At 59.2% G+C, this 16387-nt stretch overlaps 1 protein-coding gene across 4 annotated transcripts; it reads left to right on the top strand.

The window, feature by feature from the left end:
* The first annotated feature begins 2267 nt into the window (after positions 1 to 2267).
* On the top strand, positions 2268 to 16339 carry AIFM3 (apoptosis inducing factor mitochondria associated 3). 4 transcript variants are annotated; one of them, XM_032271329.1, is made up of 21 exons: positions 2268 to 2407; positions 2912 to 3082; positions 8286 to 8499; positions 8723 to 8832; positions 9028 to 9137; positions 9216 to 9260; positions 9489 to 9585; positions 9668 to 9780; positions 10647 to 10733; positions 11160 to 11251; positions 11356 to 11486; positions 11603 to 11718; positions 11818 to 11889; positions 11982 to 12045; positions 12645 to 12721; positions 12832 to 12949; positions 14267 to 14365; positions 14622 to 14697; positions 15010 to 15114; positions 15724 to 15744; positions 15963 to 16339. In XM_032271329.1, the coding sequence occupies exons 2-21, from the start codon at positions 3052 to 3054 to the stop codon at positions 16000 to 16002; spliced, it is 1818 nt and encodes a 605-aa protein (XP_032127220.1). In that variant the 5' UTR covers positions 2268 to 2407; positions 2912 to 3051; the 3' UTR covers positions 16003 to 16339. The 4 variants fall into 4 exon arrangements, with proteins under 4 accessions (XP_032127220.1, XP_032127221.1, XP_032127218.1 ...); XM_032271327.1 differs by having other exon boundaries at positions 2288 to 2407; positions 8707 to 8832; XM_032271330.1 differs by lacking the exon at positions 15724 to 15744.
* The last annotated feature ends 48 nt before the right edge of the window (positions 16340 to 16387 follow it).

Genomic DNA, 16387 nt, shown 5'->3' with positions numbered 1-16387 from the left:
CATCCCTAGGAGGTCGCGAGGATCCCCGGAGACCCAGACCCCGGCCCGGGGCTCCCCAGGCCAGAGCGGCCCCCGGCTGCCTCCCCACGCCCCGCGACTCCGGTCGGGAGGTCAAGGGCCCCGGCCTGCCCCCTGTTCCCCGGCCGCCCCACACCTGCTCCGGCCCCGCGGGGCGGTGCTGGGCTCCGCGGGCTCCCCGGCCGCAGTGCAGCCGCAGCGCCAGCCCCGCCCCGCCCGCGCCTCCCCGCCACCCCCCCGCGCCCGCGGCCCCGAGCGTTTCCCGAGCCCAGGCCCGCGCCGAGCCCAGGTGAGCGCCCGCCCCGGGGACCCTGGCCCTCGGGACCCCGGTCCCCGCCCCCCGCCCCGGCTCCTTGGCCCCAGCGGGCGCCGGGGGCCAGCGCTTGCGCTCGGGTCTCCGACCCGGGGCCGGCGCGTTAGGGACTGGGGGTCGGCAACTGGGGCCAGAGACACTGGCTGGGGGCCGGAGCGCCCCGCGTCCTTCTCTCGTCCCACAACGGCCCCTTCCCAGCTCGCCGCGGGGCCCCACTGTGTGCCAGTCCCCCTTCCCGGGCTGCAAGGTCTGGCAGGGGCACCGGGACAGAGCTGGCTGCTGGGACCGGCTTCCCAGAGAGAGGGAACTGCACGTGCAAAGGCGGGGAGAGTGGACAGAGGCTTGCGCCTGAGCTCCGGGGGAGGGGAGAGCGCGGAGCCCCCACACTCTAAGTTAGGACTGGCGTCAGATGCCATCCCTGGAAACTATTGGGACGCCTGGAAACTACTGGGAGCCCGATCTGGGCGGAAGTCCGATCTGGGCAGGAGCCCTTGGGGATGAAGCAGTGGGGGCGGGTGGGCGAGAGGTGGAGGAGTCGGAAGAGGACCCTGCCCAGCCTTGGCCCCGGGGGCGCCAGGAGCCCTGGGAGGGTGGAGGGGAGCAGAGGCCACTCTGTGAGGTGGGGGTAATCCAGTCCCGCTTCACAGGTCCCAGGGTCCCTAGAACAGACACAGACTCCTGCTGGGTGATTGGCACTGCGCTCTGCTGGAACTTTTCCGCAGTGGGCAGCTCGTGGGCAAGGGACAGCAAGCACTCTGGCACTCGGCACAAACCCGAGGGCCCTCCTGCCCTGCCCCTGGCAAGGACCTTTGCCTTTGAGTGCGGTGTCCGGGCTTCAAGCTGATCTAGCACACAGTAGGCCGAAGGCATAGGGGCCCCACCTAGTCTCCTTCCTGGTCTAGGCCCTGGGGGATTCAGGCCCCCGGTGAACTCGAGAAGGGATGGCACAGCCTGGGCAGGCCCCCGGTGGCAAGACCAGGTCTGACCTTTCCTGGGATCTGTGGCTTAGCAGCTGAGGACTGAGGTCAGGCAGGAAGGAAGTGGGCAGGGCTGAGCCAGAGGTGAATCCAGGACCTGGGGAGGGGCCACCTAGTGCCCAGGGAGGGGGCAGGTGGGGCTGGTGGCAACTGAGTTTTATAGACCTTCCTGACAAGTTGGAGAAAGAGCCAGGGCACAGTCCAGTGGTTATGGAAGCCACCGCCTCCTCCCCTGTAATGGGCACCTTGAGGGCCGACAGGAACAATGGTCCCTCTCCATCCTGTCCTTTTGTTTCCACCCCTCACTCTCAGGCACCCACCCATGGCCCTTCCTGGCATCTGGGCCAGACCAGGGGGCCTCAGTCCCACCTCAAGTGAGACTTCAGGAAGAACTTCCAGGGGAAACAGGAGGATGGCAGTGGGATGGACGGTGGGGAGGTCATTTGCAAACAAGGCAGCTATGCCCTGGGCCTTCCGAAGTCCACCTGTAGGCTGCATCTTCCGGAAGGCCCACCCTGGGGCCTGGGAGGCACCTGGACTACAGTGAGCTCCCTGCTGTGCAGGTGCTCCCTCCCCCAGGGCACTTTGCCGGGCCTTAGGGTGATATGGGGGCTTTCTGGGCCCCTACCCATTCTTAAAACTGACTAAAGTGGGGAGGGTGGGAGGCCACATGGATACCCCTACTTGCTGCTTGACCTTGATGAGACCTTGGCCCCTTGCTTTCCCCATCTGCTGTTGGGCTGTTGGGCATGACCTCAGCACCACAGACCTGGGCTGGAGTCAGGGGTAGGGGGAGCTTTGGCTGCTGGCCACCGGCGTGGCAGGGCTGTGTGCCTGGCTTCACTTTCCCCTAACCCCATCACGCCTGGGCTGGCCGCCCACTTCTGTTCACCAGAGAGCTGGGTTTCCCTGGGGACCAGTGGACTAGCCCAACCCCACACCGCCCCCCAGCCCCTCCTGGCCACAGCTTGAGCTGGGAGGAGGATGGAGGCTGGGCCACCTCCTGGACCCCCGCCCTCCCTGCCCTGCCTTCCAAGGCCCGGCAGCCTCAGTCCACTGCTGGGTCTGGAACACGGAGCAGTGGCTGCCCTGTGAGGAGGTGGGTGTCCAGAGTGCTAGCCAGGGTGGAGCTGGACCAGGGGGAGTCTGATGTCACCCCCATTGTAGGAGGGAGAAGACCGAGGATGAGGAGGGCTTCAGCTTGCCCAGGGTGACCCACTGCTGGAGCCTAGGCACGGTGGTCTCCCGGGAGAACGGAGGGTCCCAGAATTCCCAGGCTGTGGGATTTGGAGAGGGGAAGGGAGGGCGTGAGGAGGCAGCAGGAATCAGGGAGGATTTCCTGGGCAAGGCAGCTTCAGGGCTGGACTGAGGGTGGCCGAGGTTGGGGCAGAGGAGCTCCACTGGGAGAGTGAGGGAGCTGAGCTTGGAGGGCTCCAAAGGGGAGGTGCCCTCCAGGACCCCCTGCTCTGGGATCAGACTCCCCCCTACACGCCATGGTTCCCAGCTCAAATGTAAGACTGTTTCCGAAGCTCCCGCAGTCTCTCTCCATCTACCTCTGCCCGCACACACGCCCCGGTCCTGATGGCCCCAGTCTCCCCTGCAGGTCCTAGAGCAGCTCCAAAAGGATGGCGGCTCCGGCGTCTCTAAGGCCTGCAGGGGGTCCAGCCCCATGGGGGGCGCCCTAGGCCTCCGACAGCTCCCCATCTGTGCTCCTGCCTGCCGGCCATCCTCAGGCCACTCGCCATGGGCGGCTGCTTCTCCAAGCCCAAACCAGGTACCTCCTGTCTTCTTGCCTCTGTCCTTCCTCCTCCCTCCCTGCCTCCTCCTCCCTCCTCTTCCCCCCTCCCCCTCTGCGCTCGGCAGGCCTCTGAAGTAGGTCAGGCTAGGCAGGAGCCCGCTCGGAATGTTAATACGCTACCGCCAGGAGGGGGTAGGGGGCCTGGAGCAGTTCCCCCGCTGGCCCCCGCTCCCGTGGGTGCCCCTTTTTCCTTGGGGCTTTGAGTGGTGGTGGAAATAACAGCAGGACCCTTCTCGGAAAAGGAAAGGCAGGGTTCCTCCTGTTGCAGGGTTGGGGAAGGGGCTATGCCCCCAGGGCCAGGGAAGGGGGGATCTGGGGACACCCTCAGACACTCTGTGACCTGGGGCATGCAACTTACCCGTCTGAGCCTCAGTTTTTCTCTCTGCAAAAGAGAAGGGCTGGCCACCCTGACCTCTCTGTTGCTGTGGGAGTGTCGTGGGCAGATCCCGGCCGCTCCCTCTCCTCTGACCCGCTGTGTGGCCTCGGGCTGCCTTCTTGGCCTTTCTGGGCACATTTCCCCATTTATACAGGAAATCGTCACCCAACCTAGCCTGTGCGGCTCCAGCCAGAAGTGGGAGTGTCCTGGGGCGCTGGGGAGGCCTGGGTCTGTTCCCCACTGAAGACTCGTGTCTGTGGAGCTCTCCCTCTGGCCCCCCACTTTCCCTCTTCTCTCCTCACAACACCCAGGGAGGCAGGAGTGTGCAGCTTTGTCACAGATGGAGAAACTGAGGTTTAGTGAGGCCTCAAGAGCCCAGCCAGTGCTCCACTCACCCCACCAGGCCGCCCTGGCCAGCTCGCCCGGCCAGCTCACCCCAGCTCCCCTTACCTGATACCCATCAGCTCCGTTACCTTGGAACTTGTGGGCCTTTTCTCCTTTTCCTGGGTCTAAGCGAGAACTTGGGGGAGGGAGGAGAGCTGTGATGACCCACCGGGCAGAGGGACCCACCTGCCCCTGCTCCAGGAAGCCTCTGCTCCACTCTTCCTCCCCTGGCTCCTGTGCTGTGGACACCCAGGCCTGGGATGGATCCTTCCCTGCCTCAAAATGTGCCTTGGGCAGATGACGTCCATTGTCTCCCCTTAGAAGTGGGTGGGATGATGCCAGCTGGCCTCACACCAGACTTCTGTGGCACTGCTGGGCTGGCAGGAGGCTCTGGCAGAAGATGCTACCTGCAGGTTCTTTTAAAGGACCCCAAAGGGCTGGCCTGCCTGGGACCCGTGGCCCCAGGACCCAAAGGTAGTGCTAAGACCTTAGGCAAATCCAGTCCTGTCCTTTCCTGGCTGTGTGGCCTTGGGCAGGTAATCTCACCTCTCTGAGCCTCTGCGGTGAGGACTGTAAAGTGGGGCTGTTGTGCCTAGCACGGGGCCTGCACACGAGAAGCACTTGTGGACTATTGTTATCCCTTCTTCCCTGAGCTGGGCTCTGTGCCGCCAGGACTCCCCTGCGGGGCTGGAGCCAGAGGCTCGGGGCCCAGGTGCCCATGCTGGGCAGGTCAGGCATGAGGCTTAGAGAATTTCCAGATGTGGGAGTAACAGTGTTTGCGGAGTGAGGGTTCAGCTGAGGTCATAAGGGGCCACAGAGAGACCAGAGCAAGCAGAAGGCCTCTGTGCAAACCCTTCACTTCCTATCTTGCTCCACTCAGTTCTGTGGCTCTGTGTGGATCAGTACCTGCTTCCTGGGCTCCCTCTGTGCTCCTGCGTGTTCTGTCTGAGTTCTTGATAAGAAGAAAAGAGTAAGGTGGGCTGGGCACAGTGGCTCACGCCTGTAATCCCAGCACTTTGGGAGGCCAAGGCAGGTGGATCACAAGGTCAGGAGTTCAAGACCAGCCTGGGCAACACAGTGAAACCCCATCTCTACTAAAATACAAAAAAATTAGCTGGGCATGGTGGCCAATGCCTGTAATCCCAGCTGCTCAGGAGACTGAGGCGGGAGAATCGCTTGAACCCAGGAGTCAGAGGTTGCAGTGAGCTGAGATTGCGCCACTGCCCTCCAGCCTGGGCAAGAGAGTGAGACTCCATCTCCAAAAAAAAAAAAAAAAACACACACACATACACACACAAGGATAGGAAGATATCAGGCCAGTCCCTCACCTAGCTCAGAGTTAGGAGGAAGTGCAGCTCTCTTAGCATCTGTTAATCTGCCTTTTATTAGGCCACAGCTGCTACCGACAGGCTTTCCATCCCCATCATGGCTGCTAGGCTCAGAGCTAACTGGTAAAACACTGCCGCCCAACTCCATCTACTGAGCTTCTGCTCTGGGTTACAAACATTATTTCCTTCAGCATTCACTATCGCCAACGAGGAAGGCATTTGCTCTTCTCTCTGTTTTATTTTTGTTTTTGAGATGAGTTCTCATTCTGTTGCCCAGGCTAAAGTTCACAATCATAGCTCACAGCAGCTCAAGTGATCCTCCCACCTCAGCCTCCTGAGTAATAGGGACTACAGGCCTGCACTACCACGACTGGCAGTTTTCTTTTTTTTTTTTTTTTTTTTGTGATAGAGAGTCACACTCTTTCACCCGGGCTAGAGTGCAGTGGCACAATCTCAGCTCGCTGCAACCTCTGCCTCCTGGATTCAAGCGATTCTCCTGCCTCAGCCTCCTAAGTAGCTGGGATTACAAGCCCATGCCACCATGACCAGCTAATTTTTATATTTTTAGTAGAGACGGGGTTTTGTCATGTTGGCCAGGCTGGTCTCGAACTCCTGACCTCAAGTGATCCTCCTGCCTTGGCCTCCCAAAGTGTCGGGATTACAGGCATGAACCACCGCACCTGGTCTTCTCTCCATTTTACAATAAAGGCATCTTGAGGTCTAAAGGGGCTAAGGCAGAACTATGGGCAGCTGGAAGTCATGGAGCTGGGGCTGATCCCCTTTTGCGAGCAGAGACGCCCCTCCCATCCACCTTTCCAAAGGGCCCCTGATTTAATGGCTTCTGTTTGACTGTATCAGTGAGCAGGCTTGGAGCCTTCTGGGAGGAGGTGGAGGGTGAGAGTGGCCTGGCTTGGCGTTATCTGGCCCCCCTGCCAGGCTATTCGTGAGCTCCCACAGCTTCCAGAGCTGGTGTCAGCTAAGTCCACAGATTTCTCTTTTTAATTCTTCCAAAAACATTCTAACACCATTACATAAAATATAGCAAATGGAATGAAAAACCCCACCCATAACCCCCCATCCGATATGACAGGCTGGTGTGCTTATGTGTTCTGCCTGCTCCCTGCCGGGCTGGAGTCAAGAAACTGACCTTTGCCCCTGTCCCCTGCTATGCCTGGGCCTGAGCTGGGGGCTGGGACTTGGGGTTGGGGAAGGGGCCTGGCGAGGGTGGGGGATTAGCAGAACATAAGATGAGGGATATGCAGGGGCCGGGCAGCCAGGAGAGGCAACTCCTGAGCTTTGTCTGGGTAGATGGGAAGGATGGAGCCCCAGCCCAGGGGACAGCTCAGGTAAAGGGCTGGAGGTGCAGCTCAGCAGCCTCTCTGGGTTCTTGGTTTCTGGAGTGTCAGGTCTGAATGAGGCGGTGGGGAGGAGAGGTGAAGCCCGGAGGCGCTGGTGCTGTGGGAGGTGAGAGAGGTACCTCCTGCTCCGGCGTCGGGCCCATGCCGTGCCAGGGGCTTAGCGTCCACCGCTCAGCATCTCCCTACAGCAGCAGCCTGGGGGGCCGGATTATTGCTACTAAAAATTCTGTTTATTGTTCTCTTCTAATTAGAAAAATATCCCAGGCACATCATAGGGAATTTGGAGAATGTAGAAAAGTACAGAGAAGAAAATGGCAATCTCTGGCTCAGTCCCCACTACAGCTGGCCCCGTGGGCATGCGGGGTGGAGGCCTCTGTGTGGAGGCTGTAGGGGGCTTGTGCCCCCTCTGTGTCATCTACATGCATTCCCATGCTGGGGTTCACCCCCAGGGCACACGGGGACACTGAAAACCCAGCACCTGCTCAGTGATGAAGGATTCTCAAATTGGTGTGAAGAGCTATCTTAAGAAGTTGAAATTGGGCAGGGTGTGGTGGCTCATGCCTGTAATCCCAGCAGTTTGGGAGGCTGAGGTGGGTAGATTACCTGAGGTTGGAAGTTCAAGACCAGGCTGACCAACATGGAGAAACACCATTTCCACTAAAAATACAAAATTAGCCAGGTGTGGTGGCACATGCCTGTAGTCTCAGTTACTTGGGAGGCTAAGGCAGGAGAATAGCTTGAACCTGGGAGGCGGAGGTTGCAGTGAGCTGAGATGGTGCCATTGGACCAGCCTGGGCAACAAGAGTGAAACTCTGTCCAAAAAAAAAAAGAAAAGAAAAAGAAGAAGTTGAAATTATGCTGTGTACATTTTTTTTAATTTTTGAAAAAAATTTAAATATATGGGAAAGTTGTAAGAATAGACAATGAATCCTTGACTTCCTGTCATCCAGATTCACTAGCTGGGAACTGAGCTGCTGCCACTTTTGAATCCCTGTGTGCACATGAGTCATACCCTAAATGTGTCCCTGAGCTGTCAGGGACATCGTCATTGTCCACTGGAAGATCCAGGACTTTGGGGACTCAGGGTTCTTTCTGCTGCAGAGATTTCTGCAGCCAGGAGAGTTGCAGGGTCGGAGGAACTTAGCTCTGTGCCCCGCTTCACTAATACTGTAATTGAAAAAGGAAGCCAGGTGTGGTGGCTCACGCCTGCAATCCCAGCACTTTGGGAGACTAAGGTGGGCAGATCACTTGAGGTCAGGAGTTTGAGAGCTGCCCAGCCAACATGTTGAAACCCCATCTCTACCAAAAAATACAAAACTTAGCCTGGTGTGGTGCATTCACCTGTAGTCCCAGCTACTGGGGAGACTGAGGTGGGAGAAGCACTTGAGCTTGAACTCAGGAGGCAGAGGCTGCAGTGAGCCGAGACTGCATCACTGCACTGCAGCTGGGCGACAGACCGAGACCCTGTCTCAAAAATAATAAAAAATAATAAAAAAGAGACATGCAGAAAGGAATTTATGCAGACCCGGGTGCACCGCCAGCCGTTCATGCCCCTCCTCTGCTTTATGCCAGGTTTAATGCTCTTTGCTGGTGATGCAGAGGGCATTCTGGGGAGGTTGCCAGGCAGGGCTGAGCCTCCTGGCACCCCGAGGAGCGGGACTCTGTGTCCAGCTTGTGGGATGGGGGAGGAAGTGGGCTGAGCTGGGGAACTCAAGGCGCTGCCCTGCCCACAGTGGAGCTCAAGATCGAGGTGGTGCTGCCTGAGAAGGAGCGAGGCAAGGAGGAGCTGTCAGCCAGTGGGAAGGGCAGCCCCCGGGCCTACCAGGGCAATGGCACGGCCCGCCACTTCCACACGGAGGAGCGCCTGCCCACGCCTCACCCCTACCCCAGCCCTCAGGACTGCGTGGAGGCTGCTGTCTGCCACGTCAAGGACCTCGAGAATGGCCAGTGGGTTCCGGGCCTGCCTGGGCGTGGGATCAGGGATCCAAAAGTGGGAGGGTGAGGCCCAGGCCATAGCCCGGGGGCAGGGGGTGGCCTGAAGGCTCCTGGTCACTGCCTCTGTGGCCTCTACTGGTCTGGGGCTGCTCCCCAGAAGGCTCAACACTGGGAGGAGCTGCCAGAAGGTTGTGCCTGGGGTCTGACCTGTCCTCTGAGTGCTGTGGTTCCCCAGGATGCGGGAAGTGGAGCTGGGCTGGGGGAAGGTGTTGCTGGTGAAGGACAATGGGGAGTTCCACGCCCTGGGCCACAAGTGTCCACACTACGGAGCACCCCTGGTGAAAGGTGAGCTGTCAGGTGGGAGGCATGAAGGGGACCTTCCAGGCCCCATGCCAGCTTGGCTCCTCCCCAGGCCCCAGGATCTTCCTCTATCAGAGAAGCCTCCTGGGCTGTGGGGAGGCGCCTGCAGTTGCCGGGGCACAAGGATCCTTGGGAGGCAACCCCTGCTGGTGGCCCCAGCCTAGCACCTCCCCTTCCCAGGAGTTCTGTCCCGTGGTCGGGTGCGCTGCCCCTGGCATGGCGCCTGCTTCAACATCAGCACTGGGGACCTGGAGGACTTCCCCGGCCTGGACAGTCTGCACAAGTTTCAGGTGGGGCCGGGAGTGCGGTGGGGTGGGAATCAGGGGTGTAGGGTTCGGGGCTGGTCCTGAGCAATGCAGCCCTTGCAGGTGAAGATTGAGAAGGAGAAGGTGTACGTCCGGGCCAGCAAGCAGGTGAGGGGGTGGCTCAGGCCTCAGGTAGAAGGAAGGAGCGGGGAGGGCATCTTCGCCCAGAGAACACCACGTGCAAAGGCCCTGTGGTGGGAGGAGCTTGGCACGTATCACTGGAGCAGAGTGAGGGGTTATGGTGGGGATGAGGCTGGGCTGGACTCCAGGACTTGCCTGCCAGGATGACGGCATGTGGAGGATGGCAATGACTCTCCACCCTCCTGCCACCCACAGGCCCTGCAGCTGCAGCGAAGGACCAAGGTGATGGCCAAGTGTATCTCTCCAAGTGCTGGGTACAGCGGTAGTACCAATGTGCTCATTGTGGGTGCAGGTTGGTAGCGGAGTTATGAGGGGCAGGGTGGGAGACGGGGCTGGAGAGACGTGGTCCCTGGCCCATGGGCCCCTCCCCTCAGGTGCAGCTGGCCTGGTGTGTGCAGAGACACTGCGGCAGGAGGGCTTCTCCGACCGGATCGTCCTGTGCACGCTAGACCGGCATCTTCCCTATGACCGTCCCAAGCTCAGCAAGGTAGGGGGTGGGGCAAGTGGGGACCCTGCCCCTCTCAGTCAAGCCCACTTTGAGCCTTGCTTGTCACCCCACGGGGGTCTGGCCAGCTGCCCTCTCTGCTTATGCTAGGCCTGTGCATGGTGCCCCCCAAAATTCTAAGTTTTTTTTTTTGTCGTTGTTTTTTGAGACAGGGTCTCGCTCTGTCACCCAGGCTGGAGTGCAGTGGCTCTATCTCAGCCCCCTGCAACTTCCACCTTCTGGGTTCAAACGATTTTCATTCTTCAGCCTCTAGAATAGCTGGGATTACAGGTGTGCACCACCACACCTGGCTAATGTTTTGTATTTTTAGTAGAGACAGGTTTTGCCATGTTGCCCAGACCGGTCTTGAACTCCTGTGTTCAGGCAATCCACCTGCCTCGGACTCCCCAAATGCTAGAATTACAGGCGTGAGCCACCGGGCCGGGCTTTTCTTTTTTTTGAGACAGGGTCTTGCTCTGTCACTCAGGCTGCAGTACAGTGCCTGTCTCACAGCTCACTGCAGCATCAACCTCCACCTCCCAGGCTCAAACGATCCTCCCACCTCAGCCTCCCGGGTAGCTGAGACTACAGGCATGCACCACCATGCCTGGCTAATATTTTGTATGTTTTGTAGAGACGAGGTTTTGTCATGTTGCCCAGGCTGGCCTTGAACTCCTGGGCTCAAGCGATCCTCCTGCCTGAGACTCCCCAAGTGTTGGGATTACAGGCGTGAGTCACTGTGCCTGGCCAGACCTGGGTTTGCTGAGTTCTGTCCTGCAGCCCCTGTGGCTGGGGCTGGCCCCACCTTCCCTGAGCACCAGGGTCTTCTGCTGTAAACTGGCTCCTCTCAAGCTGGCTGTCTCCTGCAGTCCCTGGACACGCAGCCTGAGCAGCTGGCCCTGAGGCCCAAGGAGTTCTTCCGAGCCTATGGCATCGAGGTGCTCACCGAGGCTCAGGTACAGGGTCAGGAAACAGGCCCCAGGGAGGGAAGGTGGGAACCCTGAGGTTGTGTGGGTCCCTGGGGCGGGGAGGGTTGGTGCTCTTCCTGGCCCCACTGCCCAGGCACCTGGGAGGTGCCCCAGCCTTGGGAGACAGCAATGAGCTGCTTCTCAGTGGGTCATGGGCACACACAGAGCCCCAGGGTGTGCGGAAATGAACAATCGGCCTGGATAGGAGAGCCTGGTAGGACTTGGGAGGGCAAGGAGGGTTTGAAGGGAAGGTGACGTCTGAAGCTTAAAGAACAAAGCCCAGGTGGCAGGATCTGCTCCAGCAGGGGCTTCTCAGAAGCTGTGGCTGGGCTCTGGGTGTACGACAGGACCCAGGAGTGGGCAGCGAGGTCCAGGCCCTGCCCAAGCTTATGCTCTGCCTGGCGGGGGTTGCAGGTGGTCACAGTGGACGTGAGAAACAAGAAGGTCATGTTCAAGGATGGCTTCAAGCTGGAGTATAGCAAGCTACTGCTGGCACCAGGGAGCAGGTAGGAGGGTCTCCCTCTTACCCTTCATTGGATACTGGGCAGGCCACTGGCCTGGATGGGGCTGGGGCTGCCACGAGGCCTTCACTGATGCTGCCATGTCTCAGCCCCAAGACTCTGAGCTGCAAAGGCAAAGAGGTGGAGAACGTGTTCACCATCCGGACGCCAGAGGATGCCAATCGTGTGGTGAGGCTGGCCCGAGGCCGCAATGTGGTCGTCGTAGGAGCCGGCTTCCTGGGTGAGAGGTAGTGGGCAGTGGGGATGGTGGTGGTCAGGTCATGATGGACAGTTCCAGGGAAGTTCTGGCCCAGGGAGGTGCAGGGTACCAGCCTGCCACCCCCTGCCCACCACCAGGGATGGAAGTGGCCGCTTACCTGACAGAGAAGGCCCACTCTGTGTCTGTGGTGGAGCTGGAGGAGACGCCCTTCAGGAGGTTCCTGGGGGAGCGCGTAGGTCGTGCCCTTATGAAGGTGAGCCCACCCCAGGACCCAGTGCCTCAGAGCCCTGGGGCCCAGCCCGGCCTCTAGCTGGGCTCTCACCCACTGCCCACCTGCCCATTTGCCTGACAGATGTTTGAGAACAACCGGGTGAAGTTCTACATGCAGACGGAGGTGTCAGAGCTGCGGGCCCAGGAGGGAAAGGTGGGCCCTTCTCCCTTCTCCCTGCTGCTTTCTGTCCTCTGTCTCCTAGCCTGGGAGCTGGGCCCACCTGTTCACCCACCAACTCCCCACAGCTGAAGGAGGTTGTGTTGAAGAGCAGCAAGGTCGTGCGGGCTGATGTCTGCGTGGTGGGCATTGGTGAGTGGCCGTGCGGGCGGGCAGGCGTGAACCAGCACAGTCGCCTGCACATGCTCACATGTGACCTTGCGTTAGTCCCTTCCCCTCCCAGAGCCTCAGTTTCCACCATATCTGACAAATGGGGACCCCAACCGCCCCCACTTCACAGAGCTGTTGGGGAAGGTGTGTTCCGGGCTCAGCCCAGGCCTGGCACAGAGGATACTCCCAGTGCCTGCAGCCCAGTAACCCTCCTCTCCATGCCCTGCGAGAGTTGACAGACAAGCCTTGAATTGGCTCCTGCTCCAGCTGAGGTGCCAACCTGGGGAGGGGCTGACCTGGGAGGTGGTAACACCTGCAGGGGCTGAGGAGGTATGGCATGCTGCCCCCCACTTAAGGGCATTGTGGAACCCTTCTGGGAGGAGGCAATACCTGAGGTCTTGTGGGAGGCACTGGGGTCTGTGGAAGCCCGGGTAGTGGGCCAGGGTGCATGAAGGCCCCAGGTGGGCAGCCCCTGTATGATCAGTCTGGGGCTGGTACACCACATGCAGGGTGTGGGGTGTGGAAAGTGACTATGCAGAAGGAAAGGACAGGGTGGTGGACACAGGCCTCCGTCTGGTCAGGTGCGGTGCCCGCCACTGGCTTCCTGAGGCAGAGCGGCATCGGTCTGGATTCCCGAGGCTTCATCCCTGTCAACAAGGTGGGGTGGCTGGTGCTGGGTGGGGAGGGCTTGGTCTTGGCTGGGTGTGTCAGGAGGTTCAGGTCAGGGCCCCTGTCGCACCCGTGGAGCCCTGGGCCCTCTCTCTACAGATGATGCAGACCAATGTCCCAGGTGTGTTCGCAGCTGGTGATGCCGTCACCTTCCCCCTTGCCTGGAGGAACAACCGGAAAGTGAACATTCCACACTGGCAGATGGCTCATGCTCAGGGTATGGCCAGTCCCGGGGTATGTGGAGGGGTGGGAGGGAGTCTCAGGGTCTCAGTGTCCCCACGCCCATGTCTCAGTTGCTGACCTTGGGTCCTGGACACTGTGTTAGGCATCAAAGCTCTGATGTGGGTTCTCTGGCCAACCTCATCCTGGCGATCCAGCCAACACACAGAGTGACACTTCATTGAGCCAGCCACAGCTTCTCAGCCTCAGTTTTCCTTCTGCTAGTCTCTCCCTTTTTGTCCTCAAGGACATATATTCTGCAGAATTCCTAATCAACCTGGGGAGGGAGGGAGGGATTGAATGGGTCATCTTCATACTTCATGCCTCTGTTTCCCTTGGGCCACTCAACTGTCTCTGTGAACTCAGTTGCTTCATGTATGTCCCCAAGGTGGCATCTAAGCCCAGAAACCTGGGCTCAGTGGAGACACTGTGTTTTCTGAAGAATAGCTTTCCCATCCTCATGTTTGCTGTCCACTAAGTCCCCCAAGCCTTGCCCACGGTGCACACCTGATCTGGGACCCTAAGCTGCAGATGCCATCACATTAGCTGCCCCACTTCCTCAGAGAGAGGACTGCCAGACTTGCAGCCTGGGACAAGGGACTTCTCTGCACCCACCTCCCCTTCCCTCTGCCTGTACACCTGAAGGTTTGCATTGAAACCCCACTCCTGGTACCAATTTCTGTCCAAGTACAAAGTCTAAAGTTGTTGTAAGTAACCAAGGCTACTTATCAGCCAAGTGTAATTAGGATTTAACTGGGAGAGTTTAGGAGACTTTGAAGTACATCCAATACAGGGGTCTACTGGGGCCTCATAGGCTGCGTATGACAGCCAGCCATCCCCACAGCCCTTCAGGGCCTTTCCCCTCACTGTTGGCTTGCATCACCTGAGGCTTCCAGTGGGGACCACCCACGCTGGTCTCTTTGAGGCCTTGTGCATGGCTGTCATCTGTGCCTCCCTGCATACTTATGTCCCATTCTCCTCCCTTTTCAGACCTGATGTGTCTGATTAGGTGTCTCTGCACAGCTGAAATGGTGTAGTAGTCCCCCAAACCCAAGAAACAGACCTTCCAGAGGCAGGGCACTTTATTCAGATTCTCTAGGGAAGCAATCAAGTGGCTCGCTTTCAGCCAGGTGTTCCCCTGCACCAGTCAGCTGCAGGTGCACTTGGGCAGTGGGCTGAACAATGATGTCTCTTGACCTCTGGGGAGACCAGGAGGAGGAGCCACACGTGTCAGGGGTCCCCACAGCATCAGGAGCAGGTATTGTGGGAGTGGTAACGGCGAGAATCTGGGTTTTCATGGCCCTGGGTCCTGCAGGGCGCGTGGCAGCCCAGAACATGCTGGCGCAGGAGGCAGAGATCAGCACCGTACCCTACCTCTGGACCGCCATGTTTGGCAAGAGTCTGCGCTACACGGGTAACCCCGTGGCCTCGGATGGGGGCGGGACCGAGGGTATTAGGGGCGGGGCTTGGATGTGGGGCGCGGCTGGAAACCTAGGGGCAGGGCTATGACCGCACTAAGGAGAGGCCGCTAAGAACTCGCTAGGGGCGAGGCTAGGAACTACCTAAAAGGACATGAGGAGCAGGGCCTTGGTGGGGTTAGGAGGGGATCCTGTGAAGTCTCCTTCCCTTCCCCGGCTCACGTGGGTGCCACCCACCTGCCCGGCCCACAGGCTATGGAGAAGGCTTCGACGACGTCATCATCCAGGGAGATCTGGAGGAGCTGAAGTTTGTGGCTTTTTACACTAAGTGAGAGCATCAGGATGCAGTGTGGGCGCGATGCAGCGGGAGCTCAGTCGGGAAGGGGGATTCATCCCAGGCAAAATCCCAGAAAAACAGCCCAGCTCTGAGCCCCGCTGAAGACTGCTGGAGCTTCCCTAGGAAAGCCTGAAGCTTGTGCATGGTCAAGCCGCAATGTGCAAAGCAGGGAGGGCTGGGTGCATTTCCTGTTGCCCTGGGCTAGGTCCTTCCCTGGGCCCCAGATGGACAGCAGTGCATCAGGGTTTTCAAAAAGGGGCTACGGCCTGGCAGTCCTCAGCCTTGGCCATCCTCTCCCTGCAGAGGCGACGAGGTGACTGCCGTGGCCAGCATGAACTACGATCCTATTGTGTCCAAGGTTGCTGAGGTGCTGGCCTCAGGCCGTGCCATCCGGAAGCGGGAAGTGGAGTGAGTGTGGGTGTGGGAGGCCTGGAGTGGGGAGTAGTTTTCTGGAGGACTGGCTAAGCTGCCCATGACAGCCAGCTACCCGACAGCCTTCCAGGGCTTTTCCCCTCACTGTTGGTTTGCATCACCTGAGGCTTCCAGGACTACAGGGAGGTATGGGGCAAGTATTATGGTTTGGGAGTAGGCTGGTTATGTGCTTACAGTGGATGGAAGGGATAGGGGTGTGTATCCCCCCGCAGGGCCAGTGCTGTGGGGACGGGTCAGGACCCAATACATGGGCGATCACCAGGCCTGGGACACCTAACTGGACGTGGTTGTGCTGAACCTGATAGACGCTAGATGGGAAACACAGCTAGTGATGCCCTGGGTATACCCTTCATAGAAATGTTAGGGTGGTTCTAGGGGTCACTCAATACCAGCCAGTTCCCTCATCCTGGCATGGTGCCAATGAGATTCACCCTCTGGGAGGGTCTGGGGACAGCCTGGAGGCCACTGAGGGGCTATGAGACAGGGGCAGGCTTCAAGCTGGAAACAATGGAGGACCAGAAGGGGACATGATAAATGACATGCTCTCTCCATGGCCTTCTGTTTCTCTCTCTTGCCTTCGTGAAGGCTGTTTGTGCTGCACAGCAAGTACGTGTCCTTCATGTTGACCATTCTGAGCCTTTCCCATCTCAGCCCAGACCCTCCACCCAATGGTCTATCTCCATCTATCCAAGTACACCTCCCTGCTGGGCACCAGGGTCTGGCACAGAACAGACCCCCTGCTATCCTCAAGGGCCAGCTGCTCTGGGTGCCCAGAGTGGAGAGGCTTTCTGCTGTCCTGACCCCTCTTCCCCTCATTCTTGCAGGACTGGCGACATGTCTTGGCTTACGGGGAAAGGATCCTGAGCTCATATGCAGTACACTTGGGCAGGCACGGGGCGGGGGTGGGGGCACCAGGGGCAGAGGCCAAGCCTTGGGGGCAGGTGCCAATCTCCAGTCCCAGGATCCCCCAGGTCAGAACCTGAGCCCTCCCAGTGCTTGCCTTCAGCCACCTGACTCCCCTCCAGGGAGGCCTCTGCAGCCTCCAGAAGATGCTCAACCCTCAAGGCCTCTGCTGCCACTGACAGCTGGCACTAGAGGCAGGACAGGCCCTGTCTCTTCTCCTTCTGTTGGGACTGGTCCCCTGAAGGACCCAGCAACATGTTAGACATAACTGTAAAATTAAAACGCACACATTTGCAGATCTGTATGACTCCCAGCGTAATTGGGCCAACAGGCATAGGGCCAGACC

Source organism: Sapajus apella, unplaced genomic scaffold, assembly GCF_009761245.1.
Source record: "Sapajus apella isolate SASKATOON/1434 unplaced genomic scaffold, GSC_monkey_1.0 scaffold229, whole genome shotgun sequence".
NCBI lineage: Eukaryota > Metazoa > Chordata > Mammalia > Primates > Cebidae > Sapajus > Sapajus apella.
This window is presented reverse-complemented; position numbering and strand designations above follow the sequence as displayed.